This window comes from Anopheles coluzzii, chromosome 2 (genome assembly GCF_943734685.1).
Source record: "Anopheles coluzzii chromosome 2, AcolN3, whole genome shotgun sequence".
In the NCBI taxonomy this organism is placed as follows: domain Eukaryota; kingdom Metazoa; phylum Arthropoda; class Insecta; order Diptera; family Culicidae; genus Anopheles; species Anopheles coluzzii.
Window position 1 is genome coordinate 81142650 of NC_064670.1, and position 24593 is coordinate 81167242.

At 41.6% G+C, this 24593-nt stretch overlaps 2 protein-coding genes across 2 annotated transcripts; one reads left to right on the plus strand and one right to left on the minus strand.

Moving 5' to 3' along the window:
- Window positions 1-4526: 4526 nt before the first annotated feature.
- Window positions 4527-6747, minus strand: LOC120961301 (uncharacterized). The gene is made up of 3 exons (XM_049605048.1): window positions 6235-6747; window positions 5906-5983; window positions 4527-5387 (listed from the first exon to the last, which is right to left on the minus strand). The coding sequence occupies exons 1-3, from the start codon at window positions 6565-6567 to the stop codon at window positions 4857-4859; spliced, it is 942 nt and encodes a 313-aa protein (XP_049461005.1). The 5' UTR covers window positions 6568-6747; the 3' UTR covers window positions 4527-4856.
- Window positions 6748-23218: 16471 nt separating this feature from the next.
- On the plus strand, window positions 23219-23575 carry LOC125908400 (selenoprotein V-like). Its single transcript, XM_049611132.1, has one exon. The coding sequence runs from the start codon at window positions 23219-23221 to the stop codon at window positions 23573-23575; it is 357 nt and encodes a 118-aa protein (XP_049467089.1).
- Window positions 23576-24593: the final 1018 nt, after the last annotated feature.

Below are 24593 nucleotides of genomic sequence, written 5' to 3' on the forward strand. Positions count from 1 at the left end.
CCAAGTTTATGTGTGGTTTGTATATGTTTGTGTTTGTGTGTGTGTGTATGTGTGTGTATGTGTGTGTGTGTATGTGTGTGTGCATGTGTGTGTGTGTGTGGATGTATGTTTGAATGTGTATTGATGTGTGTGTTTGTTTCACAAGTAGGTCGTTTCGGATAGATTTGTAAGTAGCTTTTTTGTGTTTTGGGTTAGGTTTTTGGTGTGATAAGCAGGACCACCGCCCTCGCGATCAGTGTGTTTTCGATATATTAACAATGTTACGGTCTTCTTTCGCCGTGGGCTTCTGAGGACGACCGGTTGACTTGCGCGTTTCGGTTGTCCAAGCGCGTTTCAGTTGTCTAAGCACGTTTCGGTTGTCCGAAGCGCGTTTGCCACAAAAGTGCGCGATCGTTCCATTACGAACTCGATCCTTTTGCGCTTAATGCCAGCAGCAGCCATTCGCTTTTACATATGGCGCTGATAATCGGTACAACGTTTACCTCGACCCATTGTTACTAACATTGCTTGCTTGGACCGTCAAGAACGCGCTGGTTAAAAACTTGGACACGGCTGATCCCGTGCTCTGCCTGCGTTCTACTTCTATACGCGATGAATTACATCGTTGTCGAGCAGCGAAAACATCGCATGGATAAAAACTATCAACGAGTACGCGAGTAAGCGTCTTCCCTTCAAAATCGAGAACAGAATACTGCCGCGCTCATGAAACAAAACGCCCATTGAAAAGAACAACTGCGCGCCAGCTCAATGCACGCACAAAGTTTCCCATGCGCACACAACGTGCAACGCAGAGATGCACGAAGGCCTTTCAATGGCGTGCACTGGAGAAACACCTGTGAGAGAATGCCGAGTTCATTGCTATTGTGCGTGTGTCCATTTCGCACCGGTGTCGCATTCACATTCATGAAACAGCACACCTGCGTTTTCGTCCGAGGAACAAGGGCTGCTGTCGATGCAAACTTTAGTTTTTATCCAAGTGTAAACGCACAATGTTTCACATGATAACACACATAATAAGAATAATTTCAACGCAATATGACATCATGGCAAGCTATGTTTTTCAGACACAAACCCGCGCACGTGCAAATACACATTAAAAAGCACACTAACTTTCTACTACTACACACACACACATGCACACACACACACACACACACACACACAAACACACACACACACACACACAAACACACACACACACTCACCCACATACACGCACACATACACACATACACACACACAAACACGAGTAACGTGGCAAAACAAGTGCACGGTGCATTGAAAAAAAAGGGTCCTATCTTAATGTCCGATACTGTACCTTTCGATACCCTTCACATCGACCATTTTGGCCCATTACCATCCATAAAATCTAAAAAGAAATACATTTTAGTGGTGATCGATTCTTTTACTAAATTCACAAAACTTTACCCCACCACTACGACCAACACAAGGGAGGTTTGTTCTGTGTTGGGACAATATTTTAACTATTATAGCCGTCCCAAACGAATAGTGAGTGATCGTGCAACTTGTTTTTCATCTCAGGAGTTTAAAACGTTTCTCAGTGATCGTAACATAATACATGTTCAAAATGCCGTTTGTTCCCCTCAAGCCAACGGTCAGGTTGAGAGAGTTAACAGAGTAATCAAACCCATGTTAAGCAAAATTACTGATTCCGTGGATCATGCAGATTGGTGTTCCAAATTATCTGAAGTCGAATATGCGCTGAACAACACAACACACTCGTCAACGTATTTTGCTCCTTCGGTTTTGTTATTCGGTGTCGAACAACGTGGTACCATTATAAACGAATTCAAAGAGTATCTAGATAACAAAAACGAACCTTCTAGAAATTTAGAAACTATTCGTTCTGAAGCTTCTGAAAATATAAAAAGATCACAGGAAATCAACCTGATTCAGTTTGGCAAAAGACACAACCCAGCGGTAGAATTTGCGGAAGGGGATCTTGTTGTTATTCGAAACGTCGATAATTCAGCAAATTCTAACAAGAAATTTATTGCCAAGTTCAAAGGTCCTTACATAGTTCACAAACAACTTCCGAACGACCGTTATGTAATTCGAGATATCGATGGTTTCCAACATACTCAAATCCCATATGATGGTATACTTGAGTCTGATAAGCTTAGACATTGGATTGCGCCAGATGCTGATCTTGCCCCAGAATTATGTGATGCGACACTACATGATGAGAATGTTTAACGAATTGAGGACAATTTATTTGTCAGGATAGGCCGAGTTGTAAAAGTTTGGAAAATGTATATACGTGTAAACGCTACTTGATGTCACGGTACGTGTATATTAGCATTAGGTTATTTTTGACAGCTGCCAACAGAACAGAATAAAAAGCGAACGAATCAGGACGCCAAATCGAAGTGACTACAATTTAATCGATTTTACAATTGTAAAAATTTTAAATTGTAAAAATTGTAGATTGTAAAAAAGTTTAAATTGTAAAAATTGTAAATTGTACTAATTTTATGTACCTAGCTAGCCTTTATTTTTGCAGGAATATACCATTGAACTGAAATGTTTTATTTGTACATTGCAGCTCTTTGAGAACTGACCTGGATGTACCACGGAATGTTGTGTTTCTTATTAGTCCGCATACACTAATAATGATTTGGAATCCTGGAATCTAGGTTATACGGTTTTGGTCTTCTTCCAACAGGATATATTCCATCTGATCCGGAAAATCAACTATTCCTTCTGGCCCTGTTTTCCTGCACCATTTTTGCTGCAACCTCTACCCCAACTGCTACAATGGAAGCTATTGCTGTTGCCGCTGCGATAAAAAAAAGTTTCTTATTTTTACAGTAACGTTTATGTGTATTTTAATATTTTATATTACAGCTTTTTCGAGGTTGAGGACTGATAATGGAAGAAAACTGCTGCATCTTCCGGGCCATCAACATAATAACGGGGTCATGGGGATGGTGAATGATGAGTAATTGAGTCGAGATTAATAGTTTTTTATTATTGATTTGCTTCCAGAACGTTGAGCAAAGCCTTCGGCTAATTGCCGAGGTGGAACGACGGCCTGCTTTATGGCAAAAGCGGTCGGAGTTTTACAAGAACGGAATTCGGCGTAGGGATGCGTGGACCGAGATTGGTGGAATCTTGGAACTTACCGTCGAAGAGGCCAGTTACCAGTGGAGGAAGCTGCTGACCAGCTACCGGACGTATAAGTCCAAGCTTCGTAAAAGTCAGCAAAGCGGAGCAGGTACTCATCAAATTTAAAATAATATGAAACTGTTCGATGACAAAATTTTATCATTCGTAGCGGCTGAGGACGTTTTTCGGCCAAGATGGTTCGCCTTCGACGCGATGAAGTTCCTTGACGATACCATGAAGGACGGCACGCATCTCGATACGGTAAGTTGTTTTGTTATTTATCAGTAAATTTTATATTTCACTGCGAGTTAAGGGCGGTCCTGTGGCACAGCAACAACATGCCCGTCATGGGTTGAAGCCCCATATGGGTTCTAGTGATGGGCGGGTCGACCCGAACCTATGGGGTCGGAGCCATCCGTAAGCGACCCGGAGTCGTTCGGGTCGACCCGAAAGGTACAAGTAGGTTCAGTGGGTGCAACTACTCCGGTAGGTGCAAGAAAGCATAAGCGACTCCGACCCGTTGGTGCAACGAGTTCGGGTTGGGCCACGGTCGGTTCAGTTTGACCCAAGGGTGCAGCGAGTTCGGGTCGACCCGGAAGATCAGTAGGTGCGAGAAAGCATAAGCCACTCCAACCTGTTGGTGCAGCGAGTTCGGGTCGGGTATTGAACCTACCTTGACACGACCCGTCATCATCATACTCATCAGTCGGGTTTACCCTAACTCGCTGCACTCGCGGGTCGGATTTGATTCCGACTCCGACCTAGCGCACTCGCTGCACCCACGGGTCGGAATCGATTCCGGCTGGCTCGCACCCGACTCCGGGTGACCCAACACTAGACCGTTCCCGAACAGCAAGAACTCTCGTTGTACTGAATTAAGTTTTGAAAGTCTGTATAGGTCGGCATGTGCGCGTAGGACGTTTATGCCAAATAGAAGATGTATGATAACGATAAAATAATGTTTTCAAATTTGATAAGCTCTGTAGAGCGTTACTATAAAATTTTATTTCATACGGTATTTTATTTTGCTCAACACGCGAAGCTTTCGTGGAATGAGTATAACAAAAAAGTTGTATTAGTACTTCTGTTGCTAGTTCATGTTTCATTATTCTCATAAAGGAATTCGTTTTTGAAAAAAAAATCATCAAGCATTAATACAGGAGCCTTAATCATACGCGTGTTCCCTACAATACACTTGTGTTTCTAAACACTTGTGTTGTGTTTGGTGTTTCTAAAACGATCGCAAATAAATCGTTTTATCTTAATAACTTGCCAAGCGTGATTCACGTTGAACCATTCTTTCATCTAAACAATGGTGGGTGGACAATGCATAGGTACAAGTGTAGAAGCGACGATGTGGGTTAGCATATTATACATATAATGTGTAACTCCATGTAATCTACGCACATTCTACGATTTAATAACTAATTATCAACTTAATAAATGGCACATACAAAGAGTTGTATTGCATTAATGATTAAGTTGGTTATTATACTTAAGATCATGTGCAATGTGTAAACGTATATTCAACAAGTCGTTTGGCGTGCGACAGGGTATGCCTTGTAGTCCGCTCTTTGTAGTTGGAGCTCTCTCGCCTTCTACAAAACGCCCATTGACGACCCTGTCAAAAGATGAAGGGCGAGTGTATGTATTGCGTGAAGCACTCTGTCGAAGAAAATTATGCAGATATATTGTTGTCATAATAACCGTTTTAGCTTCTTCTGGCTCTAGCAGAATCGGGCTTTTAAAAATTCGGAACGGTTGGCTAAAATCCCGAACACATTTTCAACGATCATTCGAGCACGAGAGTGACGTTTGTTGAAAACTCTTTCAATTGTCCCTTCCGCATGCATGCCTCCAAATGGTCGAATGCAGTACCTGGTAAAAGCAAACGCTTTATCGCCTAAAAGAAAGTAAGGTACTCGCATTGCATATGGAACTCGCAGTGGTTCAGGTTCCGGAACGTTCAAACTGTTGTTTTCCAGCTTCTGGTACAAGCGTGTGTTTTTAAACACACCTCCGTCAGATATTCCACCTTTTCCTCCAATATCTGCATGTAAAAAGTTGTAATCGGCATCTACTACCGCAAGTAATACAATGCTGAAATAATGTTGATAGTTGTAATACTCTGATCCACTATTACTAGGCTTTTCCACTTGTACGTGTTTGCCATCAATGGACCCAATTGCATGCGGAAAATTCCACCTTTGTTCAAACTTATTTGATTTCTCCTTCCATTCTTCTGCTGTGGACGGCATCTGAAATGATAATAACACATACAAAGATAAATTGATTATATATTTCATAAATTTAACTCATATGTATTGCTCGTCGTTGGATATCAATGCAACCTTATTTATTTTGTAACTTTTTGATTATGCTATCTCATTATTTTTTATCTCTCTTTTCAGTTCGATGACGACCTAGAACAACACACCTCCACCCAAACCCACCCAATCCCTTCTTGTTCCTATTCCTCAATTCCGCCGCAACCAACAATCCCAGCACCAACCCCAGCACCAATCCCAGCACCAACCCCAGCACCAACCCCAGCACTAATCCCAGCACCAACCCCAGCACCAATCCCAGCACCAACCCCAGCACCAACCTCAGCGATGGAAAATTATTTCTCCATGTTTGGCCAGTGGGTGGGGGCATGGTTAAACCATTTACCACGCGAGCAACAGAACGATGCCACAAATCGTTTGCGGCAGACGATGCTGGAGTGGGATCTCCAATATAATAAAAAATAATAAAAATATTTACAAAACCATACCTTTACATAGCTCCGCAAATGTTTATTTAAACAAGCACACACATCCTTCACAATTTTGGCAATCGACGATTTAGAAACCTAAAATTATACAATACTCGTTATAATCCGAACATGTCATTTTAAGTTGTTCAACATTCGGCTCTTGCATGGTTTTCGATTGCTGACTTCTCTTCACTTGCTTTTGTCCGAAAAAGTTTTATCAGTCCTGCGTACGAGGAGACGGTTTGAATGAGATTCGATGCTGCCACGGTGCTGCCATGGAAAAGACCGACGCAGCTACCGTCTCCAATCGAACCGCCGAAACAAGAAAAAAAACAAAACATACTTACCCGAAACAAGTATTGCAAACTTGCAAATGTCTCCCCCGTTGCCAAATACCGCAATGTTATGAAAAGCCTTTCTTGGGCCGTGATCGCTTCTCGCATATTTGTATCCATGCGGCTTATTTCTGGACCGACCAAGGCATAAAGACGATCGAAATCTTCGTGTTTCATCCGCATAAATTTTTTTATCGTATCGTTTACCATTTCGGCCTTGATGTCGTCCAACAGACGATTTCCATCCTGTCTTTTGCGGAAGAAAACTGGTCGCATCCACCACCGACGGTTTCGCCGAAGACGCCGGTTGTAATTATGATCGTTGTTTGATAAATCATCACTCATGGCTGGAAAATGAAGCTGCTCACGAATTAACTCGCTCAATTGTGGCGGAAACCAAAACAAAACAACTCAACGCATGCAAATGATGTTTATAGCTCAGAGTTGGCTTCGCGGAAACGATATATCTTTTTGACAGATAAATATATGCGCAATCTGAGATTGCGCATCGTCTATTGCTACGGTAAACAAAATTACCGTATTAATACACGATGCGCAATCTCAGATTGCGCATATATTCGTTTTATCAAAACATAAGTCATTTCGCGTAGCCAACCCTGAGCTATAAACGTCATTTCCATACATTTTCAGATTGCGCCAAGATTGCGCATAAATTTTCAAGATTATATTTCCGAGATATATAAATTTTTTTTGACAGATAAATATATCAAACCGACCCGTTTGACAGATAAATATATGCGCAATCTGAGATTGCGCATCGTCTATTGCTACGGTTAATTGTAATGACTGGCCTCTCTGATGTAAACGAGTGACGGGTGTGCTTTTGCAAGTCTGGCAGCACTGGCGTGGCGTGTTTTCGTGACAAGGCATGTCAATACGAATAGAACAATAAAAGTGCGCGAAAGTATTCAACTACAGGCGGTCCCCGAGATACACGGTACAGGCGGTCCCCGAGATACACGGTTAATGGGGACCGAAAACGGCCGCAAAATACCGCGTATCTCGAATTTCCGCGTAAGTCGAATCTCGTGATTTCCAGCTGAAATATCACTAATTTTCGTGTAATTTTGCATGTAAGGGGTGGTTTTAGTCACTTTATGAATTATTTGATATTATTCTGACTGAATATAACTGTTTTAAACCTTTTTAAATAGTTTTTAACATTCGATCAAAACGGAAATTATTTGGCAATTTGCAATTGATGTGTCAAATCAGTACAATTTGCTCAAAGAATTGTCAAATTTAGAAAACCGCGTATCTCCGAATCCGCGTATAAGGGGTACCGTGTATCTCGGGGACCGCCTGTACCTCTTATACGCGGATTCGGAGATACGCGGTTTTCTAAATTTGACAATTTTTTGAGCAAATTGTACTGATTTGACACATCAATTGCAAATTGCCAAATAATTTCCGTTTTGATCGAATGTTAAAAACTATTTCAAAAGGTTTAAACCAGTTATATTCAGTCAGAATCATATCAAATAATTCAAAAAGTGACTAAAACCGCCCCTTACTTGCAAAATTACACGAAAATTAGTGATATTTTTGCTGGAAATCACGAGATTCGACTTACGCGGAAATTCGAGATACGCGGTATTTTGCGGCCGTTTTCGGTCCCCATTAACCGTGTATCTCGGGGACCGCCTGTACTTTACTACTTGCTTACACTCCACTGCAATTTTATTAGTAGCACTGGTTCGTCTGAGAGTCCCTATCCTCCGCTCTCCACCCAAAGCATCGACTACTGGCTAGTTCGTATTGGGATCCCCAGCACAATACTTGCAGGTCCAAACAAGTAGCCTACACGTTTCAATTGGTCCGGTTTGCTTGGTCACTGTGTATGCTCTCCCAACACCCGCGCAACCAGTTTGCCTGGTGCACTAAGGACAATGCAATTGTTTGCAAGGTGCAATATTTATTTGTGCGCCATCTCAATATAACGCTCCAGCTTGGTTTACGACCCGGAGAGATTGTCGATGCTCTGAACAACAGTGATCAATCAGAAGGGGATACGCTGTCGGATACCTCAGATTGCGATTTTTTTATCGATTGGTATGCTCATCTAGTGAATCATCCGACAACAAGCATGAAGATTGTGTTCCAGAACAAGTACAGCACTCAGTTGAAGGCAAGTATCATACAACAGTAGTTTGGCTGGCAAACCACTTTTATAAACTTTTTCACACATATGCTATCAACAAAAATATTTTATTTTATGTTTATTTCAGATAAACAATCTACATGTCAATGCCCTGGAAGAAAGCGTACCTCCGTCACAGACATCGGTACTGGGCCTTCAAAAGAATTCCTTCTTTTTTGAATATTCTGGATTTGGTGGGAATCAATGTTTGGGTCTTGTACAAAGAACTTTCAAAAGAAAAGATATCAAGACGTGATTTTCTTTTCTAGCTAGGGAAAATCTTGCTGAAGAGTACGTTGAAATGTCTCGTCGGCGCTGCCAGGTTGAAATGTCTTGTCACGAGGGCAAAAGTGCTAACGAATGCTTCACATGCAACAGACCAGTATGTAAAACATGTACTAAAAGAGTTTCGTACCTATGCGTTTCATGTGAGCCAGGTTCTGATGTAGCAATATAATATTTTGTCCTGATGCCAAGAAACCTAAAGATGTGTTATAGATGCTTGATATAATTAATGTAGGTGTTCCGTTTGCTTTTGAAAAAGCTTCGCCGTCTTCTTTTCACCATTTAGAACTGTATTGATATCAAATTTTTGTAATGGTTCTAGAGGGAGTCACAGACGCCCACGTAGACCAAAAGAACGAAGAACAAAAGACTTGTTTCATTATCTTATCACTTAAAACTCTACTTATCACTTGATTGTTTAAATAATATATAGCTATAAGCCTAGATTTACTGTCGTTCAACTCTGTAAGGAATAATTATGAGCGTTTATCACTTAAAGCCCAATACTATTATATTAATGCAAAGAAAAAACCATGGTATGCGGTTTTTGTTGTTTATAAAGATTTATTATTCTTATTTATGAAGTTAATTAATTATTTTGCCACAAGAAACCCTTAGGAAATAATAAACATGTTTAAATATGTACACATAACGAATGGGACAAAATTATCCCTTATGGCGGTTTTAGTAAGGTTGAAAAGTCCGGCGGTTCTAGTGTGAAGCAATATTTAATATTCGATTTTCAGGCAAAAAGCTGAAGGACGTACTATTAGAGTAGAATATGAAAAAATGGTCGATATGGTGGAAATTGCTCGAAACATCGCCAGAGCATTGTTTAAAGGCGATCAAACCCGATTCTGGACTAATTTGGTAGAAGCGTGTTTGGTTTGACTAAAAGTGTGCTGTAAAGGCCTCGCTACGCGAACCGAAAACTCGAGGCGAAAACTCAAAAATCTGAAATCTTTACGTCAAAAAGATTTCGGGTCGTGTGGACGCGTTTTGTGCACCACCGAAAACACAAAGCCGCTGTCAATTGAAGCAAGCGATAACTTTCTGTCAGTAAGGGAAAGCGGGGCAAAATGGGCATGTTAAGCAGTTTACTGAATATTCCTTTGAATATGTCACAAAACACAATTTTTCTTTCATTATTGTATGCCTCCACCCTTTATCTATGGATTAAAATTGCCAAACAGGATGAAAACAACTAAAAATCATGAAAACAATGTAAAATAAAAGATGATGTTTTACGAGAAGCTTTTTTGACACGCGGGGTAAAATGGGCATAGCCCTGGGGCAAAATAGGCATATGTAAACAAACTGTGAAACGTCAAAACACTGGGGCAAAATGGGGAACAACAACTGCGCTTAGATAATGGTCTATGCTTTTGCGCACGTTTCGTAAAATCTGTTTTCGTTTTATCTTTTGTTTTGCTGGTCAGGGAAGCCCTTAAAATTCTTCCAAAAATATGTTATCAAAATTAAAACAGTTTTTACACGTTTAAATCTACAAAATCGAAACTTTTGAAGCTGTGTCTGTTATCTTTATTGAGGCGAAAAATACAACACCATAGCCTCACCAAGCGCCGTATGTCAAAAGCATCTGCCCATTTTGCCCCAAGCGTAACTGCCCATTTTGCCCCACGTGTAGCATTTTTGTATTTTTTTTATATTAGTAAAAATACTCATTCAATCACCTTGATTTCTTCAGACAAATTGTATAGAATTATCATATCTTTAAAAATATATCATGTAAAACTTCAACGCATCCCTGAGACACTAAAATAAGCTTATTTTCGAAGTGGCAAAAATTACATCAATTTGCTACTAAACCTTATTTTGCATTTTTCTTGGTTGTTTGTTATGCAATGGTTATGAAACTTACATGGTGTTCAAAGAACACTCTAATGAATACATTTTGTGCATTGGAAAGTATCTTTGTAGTCAAATAATGCTTAAATTGAGGGTTCCCATTTTGCCCCACATGCCCATTTTGCCCCGCTCTCCCTACTGTCTGTTCAAATGTTTGTTTACAAGCAGAATCGTTTACGCGTTGTTATCGATTGTGTATAAATTTTTCCGGATAAAAATGGATACTCTTTTAATGAGTGACTAGTTAAGGCCCGGTAAAACCTACCGGGTACACGCGAGTTGCGAGGTGCTCACAAACTCGGATTAGCCTGTAAACTCTGGAAGCATGAGAAGTAGCAATACAACTCATGTGCTTACAGTGAACAGACGATTTATACATCAATTTACCTTTTGTTTTGGAACCACAATCCTTTGCTTTTACGACTCAATGATTTGTATTTTAAAAAATGTGATGTTGTACTTACTTTGAATTATTTGTCATAAGGATTCGTTTTCTGCTTTTAGAGATTAGTAATATATCCTGATTACATTTTGAAAATCATATACTATATAGTATGTTTTTATTGCAATATTAATAGACTGCTCCAAAAAAATTAGAAGTAAGACCTCTAGTTCGACAATGATTTCATTACAGTCAGTCGAACTATGTGCGTCTAACAGTTGAATTACGTTGAAGCGTCAACAACTTCCTTGTAAACGATGTTTTTCGTGGATACTCCTTGGTCATCTTGTTTTTCAGGATTGCCAATCAGTATGCTCATATTTTCCCTAGACGTGACGCGCTAAAATGCAACGTATAGTTGACCATGAGCAAACACATTCTTTGGTAGATACAAACCCACATGATTGAACGATTGTTCTTGTGACTTGTTTATCGTCATCGCGAAGCAAGTTTGGATAGGAAATTGCCTTCGACGGATCTGGAATAGTGCTCCTTTGTCGTTACTATCGCAATAGATTCTTGGAAGCAGCACGTCGTCACCACGACGCTTGCCTGTAAGAATACGGGCATGAATGCAATTCGCCTTCATTTCGATGATCTGCAACCGTGTGCCATTGCACAATCCCATCGCGGTATTGAGGTTGCGCAGCAGCAAAACTGGGACGTATCTCTTTATTCGCAGACGGTGTACAGGTATGCCGCTCAAGTTAATTGAGTTAAGGTACTCTGGCGGCAGTTTAAGATGTTCATGCTCCTCTGGATTCACAAGTGAGTCAACTGAATGGTACTCCATGACCCTCTCGCGTAGTCGGTCCAATACAACATTATTAATGGTAGTAACATCAGCGTTCAACGGCGATAGTATGGATCGATCCGAGAAGAATTTTGGGTCCCGATAGAAGCGATGGAGTTCTGGATACACCTTGGTAATCAGTGAGCGCAAATCATCTTCCAGTTTGTTGGTGCGGGGCAAAATCATGTCAATTGGTAGCTTTGCCAGTGATTGATCCAATCCGGAAAATGTAGCATGACGCCCCTCACCAATTTGAAGCAAAAAGTCAGCAAAGTTTTGCAAATCGCTGGCATGACTTGCGTCGGGTGCCGATCGCACTCGCATGTTGATAGTCAGCCGCTGCTTGATAAAGTGCTGCCAAAGTACGCTATGCTTGATGCACTGATCGATTATCTGTGTCTCCGTCCCCTTAGGTACAATCGGAAGAATCTGACGGAAATCACCTGAGAGCAGCATAACTTTACCTCCGAAAGGCCGCCGAACACCGATGATATCTTGAAGTGTGCGATCGACTGCTTCAAGCGCGTACCGACTGGCCTTGGAAGCTTCATCCCATACGATAAGCGAAGTCTCGCGTATTAACTCAGCTAGTTTAGACTGTACGGGTATAGCACATGTAGAACGATCGTCCAGATCGAGTGGTAGCTTAAAGGTCGAATGCACGGTTTTACCACCGCTAAGCAGCAAGGCGGTGACGTCGCGTATATGCAAGAATCGTCTCGAGTAGGTAAGATTTTCCGGTACCTCCCGGGCCGTCAAGGAAAAATAGTCTTTCATCCTCATTGTGTGTGGAGTCCAAAGCATTTTTTAGTTTTAGGTCAAATACCCTACGTTGGTCCTCATTCAGCAGATCCACGGCAGCAAGTGTATTATTGAGAACGCTCGCAGAGTAGTTTCGTTCAGCGGCGATCAATGAGTTCGTACCGTCATTGATTAGGTACTCTTGAACGTGAGCATAGTCGGCGAGCTGCGGCATATTCGGATAGCACGTTAGATCCTTTGGCGGTGTAGCACGTCGAAGGAAGTGATCAATTTCGCTGAGGGCACGAAAATGCTCGATGTCACGCAGTAGTCGGTTATGGTCATCCGCTTCATCCGCCGTGTACCGGTCTCGATTTTCGCGACGAAAGTCTTCTGTGAAATGCTCAGCAAAAGTGTCCCATAGAAGTCGTGGATTCTGTGGTTGTCCACACGTTAGTATTGTGACGAAGTAATACCTTAGCGGTCGAGACATTTGAAACGATGCAGCTTCTCTAAGAGTCCTATCCCACACAGTGTCGTCCTGCAACAGACCCTCCATGACCGCGGCTTGTTGGTAAGTGGAGCACACTGTTCCACGGACAGTGCGTAAATCCAAAAAAGACTTGGGTCCTTTGCGGTAGCATAAAAGCAGCCGTAAGCAATATCGCTCCATATCCGTCATGGGTACATATACCATTCGGCCGATGATCATTTTTTCGTTACGGCTGCGTCTAATCCACTGATTGCCTGTGCCGTGCCACTGCTGTCGCTGAGCTACTGTAGGTTTGGTAAAGCGATAATGCGTTGGAATTTCGTGTTATAGGAGATTCTTAGCAAAATCGTCATGCGTTGCAAGCTCGAAAAAGCAAGTCAACATGGTATTTTTACCCCGTTCCAACACCGTTTCAAGCGATTTCTCTGGCCTGTAAAGGACACTTTGCTGATTCATCAGATGGATCGGTAGGGTGACTACGACATGTGATTTCGCCTGCACTTCGAAACGCATTATTCTCCAGCATGCTTCGGAAGCCGAAATGTAACGCGCGTCCTCATACATTTTGATTTCATTCACTGATTGTCCTAGTAATATCGCTGCTCGATCATGTCCCTTGAAAAGGTATTTATAAAGATACTTGACTCCTGTAATAGATGTACATATCTCTACGTTAATATGACAATCACATTTGTGGGATAGCCACGGGTTGTAGGGAACAACATGTCGGTTGTCTAGCTGTACCCCTTTCACCGTTACGGTGCGTCCGTTGTTCCGACGACGGTATTCTGGGTATCCGTTATCGCTGGCATGCGTCTGGTCGCAGAAGGGTTTCGGGTAACGTTTCGAACAAACCCCGTCCTTCATACACGGAGATTGCCGATTGTGACTTCCACACGGGCCGTGCATCATGCACTGAGTTACGGTGTGGTAAAGTTGTTCGTTGGTCGGGTCCGGGATTTCGGCAGAAACGAATTTATCATAATCATCCGGCGTCTGAGGCTTGTCGTTGTCCCCGAGAATAAAGTAATAGATGAGCATGTGGCAATCCACGCTTCTGAAATTCTATAACGTACACATTTGCGACCTCCACGCCAAGTGCACCTTTGTGTAGATCGTCCAGTATTGCGTTTTTCTTTTCATGAAAAACTCGAGCCGTGAGATCGGGGCGATCGGACGCATGTTGACCTGGTAGGAGATTTTCCGTGATCTCAGGCCACTTGGGATTGCACGTGATGGTTATGAAAAGATCTGGTTTTCCAAGAGCTCGAACGATGGCCATCGCATCCTGGTACTGTGCTCGCATGTACCTGTTGCTGCCGACAAAGGATGGAGCCAAAATCAAACGTGTTCCCGTGGTAGCAAGTGTATGGGGATTGTTGTTGTTATTATCTGCACTGGAAAGCAGTTGTTCACTGGCAAGAACGTCCCAGACGCCCTGGTACAGCTCTGCTCGAAGCTGTTGTTGATGAGTACGTTGGAACAAAAGACGTTGGGATTCTACTTTGCAGTACAAATCAACACAGTATTGCTGGAAAAGCCTTCCTGCGCGATGGAACAGGGTGTTATCTGTCGGTCGCCAGCATAACTTATATGCAGCATACTCTCGTGGAGTTATTTGCCTGTTTGATGCTTCGGGTTCCGTAGCCCGTTCGCCACGATTTCCTGCTGTTCGTTGACGCATCTTAGGAAGTCCAATCGTCCAGCCTACTTCAGCGTATGGATGTAATAGAGGGAATTGCATGGCATCTCTTGCTGGATGTTGTTCAAATATTTTAATCAACCGCCCAGTATTGCGGGTCTGCACCATTAGGTCCCGAACTGGTGCAGTTTGTCCCTCGATCAAAAGTCCTCCTACCTCTGCCACCGACGGCCGGTTGTACCGACGTTGATCAATACCTTCGATCCGAGAGTGCAGACGGATTTGAATGCTTTGGCATGAACCTGCTGACATTCGCTCGTACGCGTGCTTAAATAACCCCGCCAAAGAGTTGTGTTCTGTGACTACACGTTGTAGGATCGACATGATGGACCGATCCAAACCCGAACAGAAGGACATCCTTGTCTCCAGCATTGCGTTGTACTGGTTAGCATCACTGGAGTCATAAAAGTATAACTGAGCAAATGAAGGCGCACGTCCAGGAAGATTTGTCAGGGAACCAATGCGGTGACATAGTGCTCCCTGTATACGGTAATTATATACCCCACCAGTAGCAACAGTCTCGTCTTGTCGTACGGGATCATTAGCTCTGGCCGAGGCGCCCATCGACGTGAAAGCAAACGCGTTGTTGTACTTACGGATGTCCTTAATAAAGGTGGTATTGTTAAATAATTGAATCAACTCTGATGGAGGTTGGTCGAACGGTGACAGTATCACCTGGCCACTGTTGCAGCATACCGTAGGTGCTTCACCAGGCCACTTAGGCGCACTACAATATGCACAGCTCCGTTGTGAACCCAGCCGATGGCGTTCTGGGTGGTTGTAGTGCTCATGGTAACCCAATCCAACACGCAGTGTGCTGCTACCATGTCGCGCAATGAGCCGACGCTGCCGTGCTGCTTCGGTTTCCCGACGTAGTCGCAAGTCATCCGGATTAAAATGCAGCATAGAAGGCTGCTGCGGCAACGATGGCGCAGCTGATGGTTCAGGAAGCAAAGTCTCCGGTTGTGCAACTGTTTGCAATTGTAGATTACGACGATGAAAAGCTTCCAGCTTACGTGCAAGCCGTCGTTTTTTCGCAGCAGGTGTTTCGTTTGGAGGGGTGGCAAACTCACCATCCAACGATACGTCCAAGTCAGAGTCGACATTAATTGCGTTCTGTCCTTGTTGTAGAGCAGCAGTAGATGTGGTTATGGAGCCCGTCCTCGGCTCGGATACATCCTCCAAGGTAGATTCCCGTACTCGTTTGCGATGCCGGTAAAGCGCACTGTTAATTCGTGCAAAGCGCTTCCTGCGCTCACCCGTCGTTTCGAATTGGGGAGCGGGATATCTCGCCCGAATTTCTGCTTCAATCGCTTCCTCCTGCCTAGCGCCTGATGTACCTCCGACTCCGTTCATGATGAGAGCAATTTTTTGTTTTTAACTGTTTTACCAAAAACATTGAAAAGATCAAACATGGACACACATTACACACAAACATAGTCTACACATAATAGATAACTTTAAAAAAAACACCAAAGGCACTAAGAGTCTTACTTGCAACGGCCGCTTCTCTTGCACAGCACTAATTGTTCCACTTGTTCCACAGCAATGCAATGCAATGAAATCTTTTCCGAACCTCGGAGAGATCTACAGCTTTTTGTAATACTAATCAAACGTTATGTAATGTGTTCAAGAAGCTAACTGTTAACATACAGCATCCTTTGATCCCAGTCAAAGGTATAATACCAAGGTGGCTAGATAGAGTACAGTTGGGTTGTTAGGTTGAATTTGGTAGCCATGATGGATGGAGTTTTCTACAAAACTTTCAAATTTTGTGATATGTGATATTTTTATTAAACAAAAATACAAATCATGTTTAAGTACCATATTTTATTAATTTATAGATAATAGATAGGATTATCAAAAAAATGTTCCACCATAAAGATGCTTCACATTTCTCACAATCGGCAAGCCGAAAATGTAAGTAACCTTTTTCATTACTCGTTCATGTTCACACACACTGGTTGAGGGATAAAGAAGAGAGAGAGATAGGAAGAATAGAAATACGTGGTGGATGATATCTTCACACGCAACGCAACTTAGCAACGCGCGTTGCTAAGCGAGCTCTGCTCTCAGCACTCTCTCTCTTTCTCCTCGCTGAACGTTTGCACTCACGTCATTGTGGCGATTTTCGATTTTATATATAGTGAGAAGAATGGTTGGCTTCGCTATCGTGGGCGGTAGAACTAAACGTAGAACAGCTAAGGGGTCGCAACCAGCGAATTGTGCGCAGCTGGTGGATGCGACCAATGTTTTTTCAGCGACGTCAAGACGGCAACCGTTTGTTGGATGATATTGTCGCAGAACGGACCAACAAAACAATTAATACCTTCATTTGCGTAAAACCAGAAGATTTAGAATTTTTACTGCGAAGCATTGCGCCGTAAATAGCTCGTATGAATACGAATATGCGCGATGCCATCACCACTCAAGAAAGATTGCTAATATTGCTTCACTATATAGCTACAGGCCATACCTTCAGTAGCTTGCAATTTTTATTTCGTGTTGATATGATTAGCACGGCTTAAAAACGGAAAATAATTATTTTTTTTATTTCAGGCGTCTCGTTCTTCGATTAGCAGAATTGTGAAAGAGACGAGTCTTTGCCTAAATAAAGTGTTACGTCCCTATTTGAAGGTAAGCGTTTGAATAGTGTTTGATGTATTAAAAAGTTCATGTTTTGTGTAAGCATTGTGCATTGTGATTCATGTGTGATTCATGTCAACTCAAATGTGTGATTCATACAACTCAAGTTAAACTAATTATTCAATTATTTTTTAATTCATTTTTCATTTTCATTCAATACAGTTCAAAACATAAACACTAACTTAAATCTACAATAAAAATTCAAAGTAGTAACTAAAACAAAATTCTAAATAAACCCTATCCTATCCTAATGCTATACTATATGCTAACAATTTACAAGACTATCTACTATCTAACTAACTATTAACTAATTATATACAACTATCTACATAACTCAGGGCTGATCCCCATCGCGACGGTTGACCCGGTTGGCCAACACAAACTCCTCGGCATCTAGCATGGTTCGCTGAATCCTTGAGGTCACAACACGCTGTTCCTCTGGCGTGAACCTCGTCAGGAATTCAGCGACCCAGCGGCCAAACACATTCTCCGAGGAGTTTGCATTGGCCATCGTGGCCTCCGCCACGCGTGTGAGGGCCTCGCTCATACGAAGCCCCTCGTCGCTAGGGGTTCGTCGACGACGCCGTCCTTGCCGAGGATGGGACAGGTTTTGGATGGGAGAGGCTTGGGAAGGACTGGAGACTTGATGAGGAAAGGATACCTGAGTAGGGGAGGGAAGGGGAGAATTTCGGGAGGGTGTAGGATGACGAATTGGTTGATAGAGGTTGGAGGTTGGCTGGGACTGAAGAGGCTCGCTGGGATTGGGTGGAAAAACTGTTTGTAGGGTCGGGACTAAGGGAAAAAGGTGGATCATACTCAATGTATGAGTGATCGGCAAGGATCCGGGATCGTGCAACGGCCGAACCCGTTGTGACGAGGGAGTTCAGAGCGAGGCCCTCATCTTCCTCGTCAAGCTGAAATGAAAAATGGGTACAAAATTAATATAAATAATAATGGAAAAAAAATCTTGTTTGCAAGATAGAAAATGTATGCTTATATTAATAATCCTTTAATCTACCTAATAATACTTTATACACAGTGAAAATTATGGGATAATCTCGCGTATTTTTTTTAAATTTAACATTTATTATTACTAATAAATAGTCTAAGGTTCATTACTTGTTTACTTTACAAAGGCTTTTGTCTTAATTTAAATGCACGCTAATTCAATGTTCCTTTTTATTTTCAGCTACCGTCCACTAAACAACAATGGCTGGAGGTATCACAAAGGTTTGAGCAGCGTTGGAACGTCCCCCATGCCATTGCACATTGGGCAAACGCCTGTATAAAAATCGAAAAACCAACTTCATCGCAGGTTTACACCATAATCATTTTCTTAAAATAGATACTTAAACTTAGTTGAAACCAAAATATTTCACGTTTTTATCTTAAACTTACTGAGATATAGGCCATCAAAGTGTAAACTTTGGGTTTTTTGTCCCAACTTTGAGCTATTTTTCGACCGAACATAAACCATCATATTTTAGTATATGATGGTTAGATTTTGATAATCAATGTGTCGTTGGAAAGGTTTTTTGTCATACTTTGATGTTATGTCTTAATATTTTGTAATAACTTGTTTTTAAAGTTCATAAATGATTGAAAACCAAACATCACTGCTGAATTTTTGGATATTTTTATTTTGGAGAGTGATTTTTTTATGATTCGACTCGATTTCACTCGTGAGTCGTATATCATTGGAAAGATCAACAATTTTCCTACGCATTGTCGTTAAAATTAGCTGCGACCATCTGCAACCCCGAAAATTATTAAACTTTTTCTTGAAAATAGCGCGAGCGATTTTGACGTGTTGTTGTATGAGCCATACACCACCAGTATCCAACTACCTGTCATAAACGGGCATTTGAAACAAACAGGCAGAAAACAAAGCTGAAGAGAGGAAAAACAGTTTAAAAAGGTCGTAAGATAGGAATCGGTTCTTTTCCAAACAAACCATGAAAAACACAACTTTTTTAATGCGTAATACTTTAAAAATTCGTTTTCAGTCAGAAACTTATTCCGCCTTCGTTTTAATTCCTAACAATTATTATTGCTGCTGTTAACTGATACGTAATAATGCAATGTTGTGAGCGATAATTATTAAGTTTTATTCGCTGTCTTGACGATTTTAGTTTAGGACTACCCTGTATAGTAAGAGCAATTGTATTGAATGAAGATTAATTGCAATAGCACGAGGAATTGATTTTCATCCCGGCGTTTGTATGGCGGTTGCCCACTGTGCATTGGTGCGATGGACGGAAAGCATGTCAAAATCCGCGCTTCTGCACACAGTGGATCCCATTACTACAATTACAAAAACTTTTTTAGTATTGTGCTTCTAGTAATAGTGGACGCTGACTACAATTTTCTGTTCGCGGATGCGGGAGGAAAAGGAGGCATTTCGGATGGAGGAATACTTCGAAACAGTCCATTGTTTCAAAAACTGGAAAACAAGTTGTGAAATATACCTGATCCAGAGCCTTTGCGAGTACCATATAGAGTTCCAGTACCGTACTTCTTGCTAGGAGACAAGGCTTTCGCCTATACCGATTACTGCATCCGTCCATTTGGTGGAATCCGTTCACCTGGAAGTTATCAGCGCATTTTCAACTATAGACATTCCCTAGCTCGAATGCCCGTTGAAAATGCGCTGGGAATTGTGACAAACAAATTCGAAGTATTAAGTGGGCCAATACGTCTTCCACCGGATATAGCAAAACACGTTGTTTTAACGCCATTATATTTACACAATTTCTTGCGTAAAAGTGCTTCAAGGCATATCTACTCGCCACCATCTTCATTCGACAGAGTCGTTAACGGAAACTTGATACCTGGCGATTGGAGAGCAAATGAAGGGTTAGCAGGTCTGCCAGGTGTTTCGTCAAGGACACCTGATCGATGGTTGAATATTCATATTCATATTCATATTCATATTCATATTTATTTGTCTACCTTTTGGTTACACAAATGCTTAAATAATACTTATTACCTATGTTCCTAACCTAACAAAAATTAACACAAATTATCAAAAATTTGAGAAAATTTTTTTTTTTAGAAAATTAGAATCTAAAATTTAAAAATTAAAAATTAAGGCAGCACGGGATTATGGAGGGTTCTGATGCGGGATCGGAAAGAGGATAAGGGAAGGTTGAAATCAAACATAGAGTATACACAGTTAAATCGACGAATTGCACGAAGAAGGGGGTCATTACGGCCCACTGCAGTTCGGCGGGAAGGGATCACTAGGGGAGGGCGGTTTCGAAGAACACGGTTAGGGGCGTAGAAAGGGATAGAAGAAAGAAGGGAAGGAGAATCAATATTACCAAGGAGTAATGCGGCAATAAAGGTGGACTGGGCATGGGAACGGCGGTTTTCCAATAGTTCCAGGCCAAGCTGCCGACACCTGTCCTCGTAAGGAGGTATGGGGGAGGACACTCTACCCAGGATTTTACATATAGCAAACCTGGTGAACGATCGCTGCACCCGCTCGATACGTTCCACATGGGTTCGAGCTGTAGGGGACCAGACTATTGAGCAGTACTCCAAAATCGATCTGACCAGAGAGCAGAACAGAGTCTTCAGGCACATTGGGTCGGAGAAATCGCACGCAATTTTCTTTAGGAGACCCAATGTTTTCCGCGCCTGATTGACAACTGAGTCAATGTGGTGGCTGAAGGTGAGGCCTCTGTCAAGCAAGACAACGAGGTCTTTTACGACACAAACACGATTGACTTGTACAGAATTTAGGACGTACGAGTAAGTGATTGGAGACTGCGAACGACTAAACGAAATGACGTTACACTTATCAGGACAGAATTCGAACGCATATAGCACTAGACTTTAAACATAATTATAATCATTATGGTTGAACTATTAACCATAATGGTCAGGTCGTTGCACAACATGTCAAATAAGAATAAGCCATTGAAATACAACGAATTTGTTTGAATTGATTTATCAACGACATCGTCCTTAACCTTCACTAATAACATGTTATGATATTGATGTGATATTATCTATATATTTAACATTAACCATACAAATTGACCAACACGCTGAAACAGCTACTTTTACGATGAAACTCATGGTGATTGTTGGACTCTCAAAACATGAAGACTAACATCAATAAAATCAACAGAAATATGAAATAAAATGAAATATAACTACATCAATCGATTATAAACGGTTTATTGGCAACAGTTGATTTACAGATCAATGAAAACAAATAATTATAATCCTTAACTAGTAAAAACATATATAATATTCTAATATTGATAAAATATATTGGTAATATAATATTGAGAGGCTTTACTCTGGTAAATTTAGGGTTCAGAGGTGAAAATAAAGTATTTAATAAAAACAACATTTGTAGAGTTGGAATGCTAGTACAAATCTCGATATGATGCCGGGCTTTTCTGAAGCAAACCATGGTCTTGGCCAAAGTGGGCAAGTTGCACGTAAGAAGGTATTAGTATGTTATAAATACACCATTTGTGAAAATGATGCTTCCGAAAACTTTTTGAAGTGATATCATGTAACAAGATAACACGAAAAAACATAGAGCTTTCAAAGATATATCATATAAGATCAACAACATTGCATGTAACCACGCATGAATTGTAACAAACTCAGTTGATTTTGCAACGCATGCAAAATGCTAACTTTTTTAATATAACACATAGGGCAAAAGTTATTGAAGTAACAGAAATGGTACACGTTGGTACAGTAGCACGTTGAAAGTATGTAATTCTAGGGATAATTTCAACGGTAAATAATTTTGTGAACATATTATCCTGTATCACATGGTTATTAAATCAATGGATGAACTTATTGCACCCCTGTTTGCATTGTAGTTATTATTTTGTATGGTCACCTTGAAACCATAAGCAGGGTCATTCGCCAATTGTTGCACACGACCAAATTATTGCTCATTATTGCACCAGAGCAAAAACTATGCCGGTTTGATACTATTTAATGAAAATGGTATCAAGCTACCGACTAATTTCCTTCGATTTCGAAATATGAAACTATAGAATTTCAAGGCTGTGACGGTTTTGCGCATTATTTGCGCACTACGTGGTAGGTAGGAAAATAATTTATAATTTACAATATTTAGCCAATGGCTAAATGTTTTTTTACATTATTATCGATAATGTAACATAATAAAACCACTTTTCAAAAAAAAAAGAAAGAGCTAATACATTTCATATCTTAAAGTGTGCAACTAATACATTTAATAACAAAGTGTGCGGTAGATCGATTAACAGAAACAAAAAAAAAACAGATTATTCTTACCGTGTATGCATGTTCAGCGTCCTCCGACGCATCGTTCATAAACATCATCATCAACATCATGCATCATTTTGACGGTCTCGGTTTTTGTAATGCGGAGATTTTTTATTGTAGATGATGTTCTGTTTTTCCACCGCATTAGCCATCCACAAGCAGAGCTCCAGGTCCTGGAATAGTAGTTAAAAAAATTAATAAGACGTACGGTGTTTTAATTGTAAAACATAATAAGGATAATAACTAAAGAAAACCGGCATAGAAAATGAGATAGTTGGATTTTTGGAGGAACACGGTTCAATAGACACAGGTGCAGGAACAAAGGAAAAAAAAAAACGGTTTAGTAATGAGTTTACAAGAGGCAAGTTAGCAAGAGGCAAGAGGCAAGATAAGTGTGGCCCTGGGGTAAATTCTTAAACCATGTAAGCACCACTACTACGAGCAACGGGAGTTGCAACGATCTAGTTTTAACCTCATTCAACATAGTCACTCAGCCGTTGTTAATTAAGTACATCCATACTCACCTCTCGCATATATTTACGCGGTTCCCGTCCTGATCCCGAAGCCAGTCCCTCTCGATGCCAGGCCTGATCCCGAAGCCCGTCCTGCTCCCGATGCCGGTCCTGATCCCGATGCCCGTCCTGAAATCTGTGCCAGTCCTGATACCGGTGCCAATCCTGCTCCCAATGCCAAGCCTGAACCCGATGCCAGCCCTATTCCCGAAGCCCGTCCTGATACCGGTGCCTGTCCTGATGCCAGTGCCCGTCCTGATACCGGTGCCAGTACTGATACCGGTACCCGTCCTGATATCGGTGCCAGTACTGATATCGTTGCTAGTCCAGGTCCCGATTGCTGTACCGATTTCGATCGCCGTCCTGACTGTCCTTACTCCATTCCCGGTCCTGATCCGTTCTGAATTACATTCATTTTTTTAAATGTTTTGTTTGGTTCTGCTAAAATAATATACACATGAATGTTTATGTAATATTAACACGGAAAATAAGTGATAATTATTACCGTACTTTTACAATGCCGGCTTTATGCTTGTTTTGTTTTATTTTGTTTTGTTGTGATAATGCTCTTCCTTTTCCTGTTGACACCTACAATGCTGTCATTTTGAGTTTTCGGGTTGCTGTCAAAAAGATTTCTGATGAGATTTCAGCTCTCGGAGCTGAACTCTTTTTGACGTAAAGTTATCGCCTGCCCCCCCCCCCCCCCCCCCCCCCTTTGACCGAAAACTTTTTGACATTACGATTCATGTAGCGAGGCCTTAAAGAAAAAATGCGGCTTAACAATAATTCCATTCATGCAACTGGTGGTAGGCCGTGCCGCCTTAAGCCTCTGAATGAGTTGGAAGAGAGAGTTTCAATCGTCACCTACTTAAATTCAACAATAGTGGACAATACGAGCAGATCACATGGCTACCATCCACCGCCAGCAGAGATAAATAAATACCAGAGCACCGCCAATCACTACAACAAAACCACCCAACGAGCATTGTTTACCTTAATGGGGCTGCCCTACTAGCAATGAGAATGAAAAAGTGTGCGACTTTCAGGCGAGGGGCGTGGAGAAGCAGGGGGAGACGGTTGGAAATACGCGGAATTACGCGGAGGCGCGAGCGTGTTTTGGTTTCTACACAGTTTTTGCACTCACACAATCACACATGTGTGAATGTGTGCGTTCACTTTCAGCCTGCGCGCTCCGTTTGGTTTTTTTCGCAGCGGCATGCTGGTGTCGGTGTCTCGCTCGCACTAGTGCAGCGAGTGTTCCTCTGTGCGCTCCCTTTCTTGCCACCACACGTAATCGTCAGTTCAGCTCAAGCGTTCGCCCTGAAAGGCCGCGCGCGTGTTAGCCTAAGTCCCGGGCGATCGAAGTTTCTCTAAGTGTTGAAGTGTTGTGCACATTGAAATGAAGCTGCGCTTTTCTTTCACCATTTATCTCAAATGTGTG